This window comes from Carlito syrichta, unplaced genomic scaffold (genome assembly GCF_000164805.1).
Source record: "Carlito syrichta isolate Samal-C Ts95f unplaced genomic scaffold, Tarsius_syrichta-2.0.1 Scaffold303562, whole genome shotgun sequence".
In the NCBI taxonomy this organism is placed as follows: Eukaryota; Metazoa; Chordata; class Mammalia; order Primates; family Tarsiidae; genus Carlito; species Carlito syrichta.
Window position 1 is genome coordinate 192,778 of NW_007247658.1, and position 10,728 is coordinate 203,505.

The 10,728-nt window shown below is 41.2% G+C and overlaps 1 protein-coding gene across 1 annotated transcript in view; it reads left to right on the forward strand.

The window, feature by feature from the left end:
• The window catches only part of TOPBP1 (topoisomerase (DNA) II binding protein 1), a 71,355-nt gene extending 63,018 nt beyond the window's left edge, over positions 1–8,337 (forward strand). Inside the window, exon 27 of the mRNA XM_008058640.2 lies at positions 7,601–8,337. Coding sequence (XP_008056831.1) covers positions 7,601–7,753 — 153 coding nt within the window. The 3' untranslated portion in view covers positions 7,754–8,337. The remainder of the gene's footprint in view (positions 1–7,600) is intronic.
• Positions 8,338–10,728: the final 2,391 nt, after the last annotated feature.

Below are 10,728 nucleotides of genomic sequence, written 5' to 3' on the forward strand. Positions count from 1 at the left end.
CCCCCCCCCCCCCCCCCCCCCCCCCCCCCCCCCCCCCCCCCCGGAAGCTGTCTGTTACCCCTGGAAGCCACTGACACGTTGTCTGTTTTTATGATTGTTTCATTTTTAAAATATTACATAAATGAAATCAATATAGCGTGTAGCCTTTTGAGAGTGGCTTTTTTTCACTCAGCAAATTTCCCTTGCAGTTCATCTAGGTTGCTGCTTCATCAGTAGTTTGCTGCTTTTTCTTTTTTTCTTGCTAAGTAGTATTCCATGGTACAGTTGTACCACAGTTTGTGCCATTAACCTATTGAAGGACATCTGGGCTGTTTCCAGTTTGGGGCTGCTCTGAACATTTGTGTACAGAGTTTTCTGTGAAGGTAAGTTTTTATTTCACTGGGATAAATGCCCAAGAGTGTGTTTCCAGAGTGGCCATATCATTTTCATTCCCACCAGCAATGTATGCATGATCTGGTGTTTCTGTGTTCTCATCAGCAGTTAGTGGTGTTACTACTTTTTATTTTAACCATTTCAGTAGTATATAGTGATACCTCATGGTGGTTTTGATTTGCAGTTCCCTCATGGCTAATGAAATTGAACATCTTTGGGTGTGCTTATTTGCTGTGTTTATAACTTCTTCATTGAAATGTCCATTCATGTCTTGTGACTATTTTCTAGTTTTTATTTTTTTACTATTGAGCATTGAGAGTTTTTAAAATAATAGGTTTTTGCTGGATATGTGGTTTGTGAACATTCTCTGCCCGTCTGTAGCTGATCTTTTTATCCTTTAACTCTGTCCTCTAAACAGGGTCTTTTGCAGACAAAAAGTTTTTATTTATTTATTTATTTATGCTATTTTCTCTTTTATTCCAGTAGCGTTAGGGTGTTCAGATAGTTTCTGGTTCCATGGTCACACTGTATAGTGATAAAGACGTCTGGGCTTTAAGTGTACGCATCACCCCATCTGTGCATGTTGTGCCCGACCGTGAGTTTGTATCCCTCCACCTCTTCCCCCTCCCGCTTCTGAGTCCCTGTTCTCTCTGCCTTGTAGATCCATAGTGAGAACATGTGGTGTTTGGTTTTCTGCTCCTGAGTTAGTTTTCTTAGGACGATGCTCTCTAATTCCATCCAAGTTGCTGCAAAAGACATGATTTCATTCTTTTCGATGGCTGAATAATATTCCATGGTATGTGTGGCATTTCCAGTATCCACTGATCATCAGTTGATGGGCATTTAGGTTGATTTCACGTCTTTGCAATCATGAATTGTGTCTTTTTCGTATAGCAACCTCTTTTCCTCTGGGTAGATGCCTAGTAGTGGGATTACTGGTAGATCTACTTTTAGTTCTTGGAGAAATCTCCATACTGATTTCCATGAAGGTTTTATTAATCTACACTCCCACCAGCCATATGTAAGCATTCCCTTTTCTCCACATCCACGCCAGCATCTACTGTTTTTTGGTTTTTAATGATGGTTTTCTGACAGGTATAAGGTATTATCTCATTGTGGTTTTAATTTAATTTTTTTTTTCTTTCTTTCTTTGAGACAGGGTCTCACTCTATAGCTGCAGTCTCAACCTGGTCTCAAGTGATCCTCCCATTTCAACCTTTCAAGTAGCTGGGGACTACTGACATGCACCACAATGCCTGACTTTTTTTTTTTTTTTTGAGACAAGGTCTCACTATGTTGCCAGGCTGTTCTTAAACTCCTGGGCTCAAGCAATCCTCACTGGGCCTCCCAAAGCACTGTGATTACAGGCATGAACTGGAACAGTTTTTCATTTGTCTGTTGGCCATTTGTATATCTTCTTTTGAGAGATGTCTGTTCATATCATTTGCCTACTTTCTAATGAGGTTATTTGCTTTTTTTCTTGCTGATTTGTTTGAGTTCTTTGTAGATTCTGGGTGTTAGTCCTTTGTCAGATTGCAAATATCTTCTCCCATATTCTGTAGGTTGCCTGTTGACTCTGTGGATGATTTTTTTGCTGTGCAGAAGCTTTTTAGTTTAATTAAGTCCCACCTGTTTATTTTTAGTTTTGTTGCATTTGCTTTGGGGCTTTAGACATAAATTTTGTATGTAGGCCAATGTCCAGAAGAGTTTTTCCTGGTTTTCTTCTAGGGTTTTTTTGGTTTCAGGTCTGACATTTAAGTCTTTAATCCATCCTGAGTTAATTTTTGTATTTAGTGAGAAATAGAGGCCAAGTTTCCTTTTTCTGCATGTAGATGTTCAATTTTCCCAGCACCCAGTTGTTGAATAGGGTGTCCTTTCCCCAATGTATGTTTTTTCTGGTTTATTGACAGTCAGTTGGTTGTAGATATTTAGGTTTATTTCTGGATTCTCTATTCTGTTCCATTAGTACATGTGTCTGACCTTGTGCTGTTTAATGGTTACTATAGCGTTGTAGTATAAAGTCAGATCATGTGACGCTTCCAGTTTTGTTTTGTTTTTTGCTTAGGATCGCTTTGGCTATTTTGGTTCCATATGAATTTTAGGATTTTTTTTTTTCTAATTCTGCAACACTGGTAGTTTGATAAGAATTACGTTGAATCTGTAGATTAAGTAATACAGTCATTTTAATAATGTTGAGTCTTTCAGTCCATGAGCATGGAATGTTTTTCCTTTTGTTTGTGTCCTTTACAATTTATTTCATTAGTGTTTTGTAGTTCTCCTTGTAAAGATCTTCCATCTCCTTGGTTAATAGAGTCATAGGTATTTTAGCTTTTTGGCTGCTATTGTAAATGGAATTAGTTCTTGATTTGATTCCCAGCTTGGTTGCTATTAGTGTGTAGCAGTGCTACTGACTTGTGTGTGTTGATTTTGTATCCTGAAACTACACTGAGTTCACTTATCAAGTCTAGGAGTCTTTTGGAGGAGTCTTTAGGATTCTCTGGGTATAAAATCATATCGTTGGCAGACAGAGATGGTTTGGTTTCTTCTTTTCCAATTTGGATACCCTTTCTTTCTTTCTCTTGCCTGATTGATCTGGCCAGGACTTTCCATACTATGTTGAATAGGAATGGTGAAAGTGGGCATCCTTATCGTGTTCTGCTTCTGAGGGGGAATACGTCCAGCTTTTCTCCATTCAGGATGACATTGGCTGTGGGTTGTTGTATATGGCTTTTATTATTTTGAGGAATGTTCTTTCTGAGCCTATTTTACTAAGGGTTTTTTCATGAAGGGATGCTGAATTTTATCAAGTGCTTTTTCTGCATCTTTTGAAACAATCATAAGATACTTGTTTTTAATTCTATGTGGTGGATCAAGTTTATTGACTCGCATATGTTGAACCATCCTTGGATCCTTGGGTTAAAAATCACTTGATCATGGTAGTTTTTTTTTTTTTTTTTTTTTTAAGTATGCTATTGAATTCAGCTTGCTTAAATTTTTTGTGGATTTTTGCATATTTCATCAGGGATATTGGTCTGTAGTTTTTTGTGTTGTTGTGTCTTTTCCTGCCTTTGGTACTAGGGTGATACTGGTTTCATACATAGATTGAGTTAGGGAGAATTCTCTCCTTTTAAGTCTTATAGAATAGATTCAGTATAATTGGTACCTGTTCTTGGAAAGTCTGGTGGAATTTGGCTGTGAGTTCATCAGGTCCTGGACTTTTTTTGTTGGTAGACTTTTAATTACTGTTTTAATTTCGCTACTTGTTGTAGGTCTGTTCAGGGTTTCTGTTCCTTTCTGATTCAAGGCTGGGAGTTTGTATGTCTCCAAGTATTTATTCACTTCTCCTAGATTGTCTAGTTTGTTTGCGTAGAGGTATTCATAATATTCTTGGATGATTGTTATGTCTTCATTTTCATTTCTGATTGAACTTATAGGAATCGTCTCCATTTCTTACTTAATCTAGCCAGTGATCTATCAATTTCGTTTATCTTTTCAAAGAACTACTTGTTGTTTTATTGATTCTTTATATTTTGTTTTTTCAATTCCATTTAGTTCTGTTCTGCTCTTCATTATTTATTTTTTTCTACTAGCTTTGGGTTTGGTCTGTTCATGTTTTTCTAGTTCCTTGAAGTGTTATGTTAGGTTGTCAACATGTACTCTTTCAGTCTTTTTAATGTAGAACTTAAGTGCTACAAATTTTCCTCTGAGCACTTTGCTGTGTCCCAGAGGTTTTTATAACTTTTGTTGCTGTCATTCATTTCAAGGAATTTTTAAATTTGTGTCTTGATTTCATTGTTGACCCAAAGATCATTTCAGGAGCAGACTAATTTCCATGGATTTGTTTGTTTTTGTGAGTTCTTGTAGTTAATTTCTAGTATTATTCCACTGTGGTCTGAGAAGGTGGTTGATAGGATTTTGGCTTTTTTTTTTTTTTTTTTTTTTGAAGTCAGAGTCTTACTCTGTCTCCAGACTGAAGTACACAGATCTTTGATCTGCTGGGCTCAGGCAATCCTTCCTCCTCAGCCTTCTAAGTAACTAGAACTACAGGCACATGCCACCATGCCTGGCTAATTTTTTTTATTTATTGTAGAGACGAGGTCTTGCCAAATTGCCCAGGCAGGTCTCAAACCCCTGGGCTCAAGAAATCTGCTTGCCTCCTCCTCCCAAAGTGCTGAGATTACAGGCGTGAGCCACTGCACCCAACTTAATTTTGATTTCTTTAAATTTATTGAGATTTGGTTTATGTCCTATCATATGGTCTGTCTTGGAGAATATTCCATGTACTGATGAGAAAATGCATATTCTATAGTTTAGGGGTAGAGTGTTCCGTAGATGCCCATTAGCTCCATTTGCCCTGGGGTCCGGCTAAACTCCAATGTTCGTTTCCTCCCTTCCTCCCACCATTCCCGCCCACCTTTCCTCCCCCTCCCCCTTCTGAGTCATAGTCTCACTCTGTCACCCAGCTTGGAGTACAGGGGAATGATCAGGGCTCACTGCAGCCTCAACTTCCTGGTCTCAGGTGATTGTTCCACTTCACCCTCCTGAGTAGCGGGGACTACAGGCATGTGCCACCATGCCCAGCTAAATTTTTTTTTTTTGGTAGAGACATGGTCACACTATGTTGACATAGGCTGATCTCAAACTCCTGGGCTCAAGCAGTTCTCCTGCCTTGGCCTCCCCGAGTGCTGGGTTTATAGGCATGAGACATTACCCGCTGTTTGGTTTTGTTTGTTTGTTTGTTTTTGCTGACTTTCTGCCTGATGATCTGTCTGTTGCTGTCATTGGAGTATTGAAGTCTCCTAAATTTTAAATCTTGATGAGGTCAGCTTTATCAATGTTTTCTTTTTATGGATTGTGCTTTTGGTGTCTTTACCTAACCCTAGAAAACACCAGAGATTTTTGTTTTAAGTCTTATAGTTGTTTTTTTGGGGGGTGGTTTTTGAGTTGGAGTTTCACTCTGTCACCCAGACTGGAGTGCAGTGGCCGCTCCTGGCCACCGCAGCCTCGACCCACTGGGCTCCAGCTATCCTTCCACCTCAGCCTTCCAAGTAGCCAGAATTACAGGCGCGCGCTACCACGCCCGGCTCCTTTTTGATTTATTGTAGAGATAAGGTATCGCCAAGTTGCCCAGGTGGGTCTCGAACTCACGGGCTCAGGTAATCCACTCACCTCAGCCTCCCAAAGGCGCGGGATTACAGGCTGAGCCACCGAGCCCAGCTAAGTCTTATAGTTTTATCATTTATGTCTGTGAACCATTTGGAGCTAATTGTTATAAAGCACACAGTTTAGGTCAGCTCTTTTTTTGTTTTCTGGTTTCTGCCCCCAAAAGTTGTCTTCACCACCATCTGCCCAGAGAACTGCCTTTCCTCCATTGAGTTGCCTTGGCACCCTGGTCAGAATTCAGTTGGGCATGCTTGTTTGTATTGGTCTATTTCTGGGTTCTCTGTTCAGTTCCATCGATCTAAGTGTCTTTCCGTGTGCCATACTACCTGGTCTTGATTGCTATGGCTGCATAAAGTAAGTGGAAGGTAGTGATTCCTTTCACTTTATTCCTCTTTCTCAAAATCGTTTCAGCTATTTTAGGGGCCTTTAGCTTTCCTTCCTTCTTCCCTCCTCCCTTCCTTCCCCTTTTCATTTAGAATGTTAAAAGAAGCTTGTTTACATCTACAAAAACCCTTATTGAGATTTTTATAGGAATTGCATCAAACATACAGATCAATTTGTATTGATATCTTTTCTATGTTGAGTCTCCCAATCCATGAACATGGCATATCTATTAATTTAGGTCTTCTTTTATTTTTCGTGACCATTTTGTAATTTTTAGCATATAAATCCTACATATGTCTTGTTAAATTTATACTTAAGTATTTCTTTTATTAGGAATGATTGTTTTGTTCTGCTTCTGCATATGTAGAGTGATTTTGGATGTATTCTGGACATTACGAATAAGCTGTGGAAACTCTAGGTGCAAACGGGCATGGTGGTGCATACCTGTAATCCCAGCTACTCAGGAGTGGAAGGATTACTTGAGTTAGGAGTTTGAGGCCTGCATAAGTAAGATAGTGAGCCCCAGTCTCCAAAAAGAAAAGAAACTCTAACTTCTGTGTATTCTCCTGTTCCTCTAGGGAGTCCTGTTCTACTTGTTTATTTTGTAGCTCGAGTCTCCATCCCAGCTCCTTTAACCTTTGAGCCATAGCTCGAGCCTCTTCAGGGGTCAAGCAGAGATCTAGCAGAGATCATGCATTGGGTTTGCCACCACCCCATCCTGGGATTTCCCACCTCGCTTTCTTTCCAGGGGCTATAGCTACCATCCTGTCTGGTTCTTCAGGCCGTTACGACTGCAGGTTTTTTCTGTCATGAGTTTTAGCCCACGTGACACAGACTGGCCTCTCCTCAGACTAACAGCCGTAGCAGAATGAAGAGGACAGTCCACCTGTGTCATTTTCTTCCCAGATGTCACCTCCTTGCTAGTATTTGCTTGATCTGTTTATCCTCTAGGATCTTATGGTAGTCGCTTTTCATATATTCTGGTCAGAATTTATAGTTGTTATATATGAAGAATTTAATCAAAAGGCACATACTTGGTATTTTGTGGTGATTCATTTTCAGATTCTCCAGTTTGCCATATTGCCAGAAAATTAAGTTGTATTATAATAAGGGGAGAAAGGGTCTTTTTCTTCCATGTTGGAAAATGGTTGTGAGGGAGAAAAATGCCAGAGTGCTGGAGTTAGACAGAGAAGGATATAAATTTTGGTTTTGCCACCTGCTAGTTGTATATAACATTGGTTGTCTTGTTTAACTTTGTTATCTGTAAAATGAGGATTTAAAGACACCTATATCACGTTTATTGTCAAAAGTAAAAAATATTTTTAAAAAGTACCCTTGAATGCTAGTTATTAGCCACATTTTCCCATATTCCCATGTTCTGTATCTAACTCCTGTTTCACAGATGAAATCGTTGAGAGCTGAGCTAGCCCCACTGTACCGAGCCATTCCCTCATTTTTCTGATACACGGTGAGACTGTGTCCCATAGGGTCCTTTCGCTAAATGTGTCAAGTGCCAGCTGGCACACCTTCAGAGACAAAGGTCTTTTTGCAAGAACCTCGGGATGAATGTGCGTTTTTCTTTAAGTTTGTTAGAAAGCAGAGAAAGTGCTCTATGACCAGATCACTTAAGCGTTTGAAATCTGAAAGAGGAAAACAGTGTTGTTTATTTTTACTTTTATAGGAGTCTCCTCCTTGTGTAGAAAATTACTGTCTACCAGAAGCTGTTTCATTCCTTCAGAATAATAAGGAACCTGGGCCTGGATTATCACAGAAGAGAAAAGCGCCTGCAGTACAACATAACCTCAAGCGACCTAGAGTGGTGTCTCCCCTTTAGCTGCCAGACATGAATTGTGCTCTCACAACTAAAGCCTGGGTGTTCCTGTGGTGGATTTGTGTCGTGACATCAAGATGAGCACCTGAGGAATTTTGCTTCAGAGTATGGTGATGAACCCACCTGAGTTTTGAGCACCTGAAGTTTTAATCACTGAAATATTAACTGTTCCTTAATAAAAAGTTACCTACGATAACAACAACAAAATGCAGTTCCTCGGCCAGCTAGTTGCACTGCACTGAAATGTGGGGAGGGGGGCTTTGTTTATTTTTATTGTAAATATCTGAGGCTGTAGCTTAGTGGAAGTTTTAGAAGGTGAGGAAATTAGCTTTAATATGTCTGCCTTCATTCATAACAGTAAGAGTTGTCATGTTTTTTCATGTTTTCTCTGATTTTTTTATCTTCTCACCGCTTCACCCCTTTTTAAAAAATGGGAGCCTGAGTACAAGGTTTAACAAGGAAGCTCAGGCTTTAAACGTGTGTGTGTCTATGTACATGTATGTCTGTACAAACCTCCATGATGTCTGCCAAGCCCGATGCCCAAACTGGGAACACGTGACAATAAAGAATAAAAGTAGTGACTCACATTATTATTGAGATATTTTGTAGACAGATTTTTTTTTTTTTTTTTTTTACAAAGCAGGATTTATTGAGAAGACAGAAAAGCTCCCACTGTGGGAGGGGACCCGAAGGGGTTGCCTGACAGTTACATTTTTTAAAAAGAAAAGCACTATGGCATCTGTTCTCCTGTGGAAGCAATAAAAGATTTGCAGGACTTGACTTTAAAAGTGAACAGTGACCGGGCACAGCGACCCAGACTTGCAATCCCAGCAGTGGGGGAGGCGGAGGCAGGAGCATCGCTTGAGGCCACACGTTCACGACCAGACGAGACAGCACAGTAAGACCCTATCTCTAAAAAGAAAAGTTAGCCCAGGGTGATTGCGTGCACCTGTAGTCCTAGCTACTCAGGAGGCTGAGGCCAGAGGACTGCTTGAACCCAGGAGACTGAGGCTGCAGTGAGCTGTGATCACACCACTGCACTTGAGCCTAGATGGCAGAGCGAGCCACTGTCTCCTCAAAAGCCAAAAGGTGAATTGCTAGTTACATTTCTGATGTTTTTTATTTGGAATATTGCTCTTTTTGGGTAAAAAATACTTTCACTGGAACTAAGTGAACCTTTCTTGTGCTACGCATAAACACCAAATACTACATGCATTAGCACAGTCCTCTAACCATGAAACTCCCTTGTTTCATTTAAGGGAAAACCAGAATCCGTTAGGACTATCATTTTGATGTAAACTGTTCAATTCTGAGTGATTCTTTGAAAAGCAAACTCAAACAGTGAACGGGAAAGGGAAGGTTCTCCACTCGGACCTGAAACTCCTCAAGTCCTAACCAAATTTTCCTCAAAAAGGAGCAGAGGGTGTCCCTGCCTCTCAAGAGGATTGGCCCTTAAGTTTCAGCTTTGAGTTTCAGACGATACAATTTCTACACAGAGAAACAGGGAGTGCTATCATGTTAACTGTCTTTCCCCATGGACCTGGTTTATCAGAGCTATTTTATGTTAGCTGAATCCATTTTGTACATTTGTAATACATCTCTCTCACTTTTTTTTTTTGAGTTGGAGTCTCACTGTATTGCCCAGGCTGGAGTGCAGTGGCATGCTCACGGCCACCGCAGCCTCGACCTGTTGGGCTCAGGTGATCCTTCTGCCTCAACCTTCCAAGTGACCGGAACTACAGGCGTGCACTACCATGCCCAGCTTAATTTTTTTTTTATTGTAGTGATGAGGTCTCTCCAAGTTTCCCAGACTGGTCTCCAACCCCTGGGATCAGCTCAGGCAATCCTCTCACCTTGGCCTCTCAAAGTGCTGGAATTATAGGCTTGAGTCACTGCACACGGCCTTATGTTTCTCTCAGTTTTACCAGTTAAAATTCTTTAAAATAGTTACTACTAACTTGGGCCACATAGTGAGACCCCATCTCTACAGTTTTTTTAATTAGCTGGGTGTGGTGGCATGCACCTATAGTCCTGACTACTCAGGACCCTGAGGCAGCAGGATCACCTGAGCCCAGGAGTTAGAGGCTGCTTTAATACATAGGATAGGCCAGTGCAATGACTCACGCCTATGATCCCAACACTTTGGGAGGCCGAGACAAGAAGATTGCCTGAGCCCACAGGTTTGAGACCAGCCTGGGCAACTTGGTGAGACCTCATCTCTACAATAAATCAGAAATATAGCCAGGTGTGGTGGCGTATGCCTGTAGTTCCAGCTACTTGGAAGGCTGAGGAGGAAGGATCGCCTGAGCCTAGCAGGTCGAAGCTATGGTGGCCATGAGCATGTCACTGCACTCCAGCCTGGGTGACAGAGTGAGACTCCAACTCAAAAAAATAAAATAAATACATAGTTTGCTTTATATCAAGTTGGCAACCTTTTTCTATAAAAGCATAGATAAGTAAACACTTTAAGCTTTGTGGGACAGGTCTCTGGCATTTTCCCCCCAACTCTTTAAAAATGTAAACACCATTTTTAGCTTGAGGCCATATGAAAATAGGCAGTGGGCCAGAGTGGGCTGACTCCCTGCCTGATATCCCTAAAAGATTTTTTTTTTTTGGAGTCATAGTCTCACTCTGTCACCCTGGCTGTAGGGCAGTGGCTCGCTCACAGCCACTGCAGCCTCGACCTGTGGGCTCAGGTGATCCTTCTGCCTCAGCCTTCCAAGTAGCTGGAACCACAGACACACCCCACCACGCCCAGCTAATTTTTATTTTAGAGACGAAGTCTTGCCATATTCCCCAGGCTGGTCTTGACCCTATGGGCTTGGGCAACCCTCTCACCTCGGCCTCCCAAAGTGCTGGGATTACAGGCTTGAGCCATCGTGCCCAGCTCCTAAAAAGATTTTAAAAGCGGTCGGGCACGGTGGTTCAGCCTGTCATCCCAGCACTTTGGGAGGCCAAGGCGAGTGGATTGCCTGAGC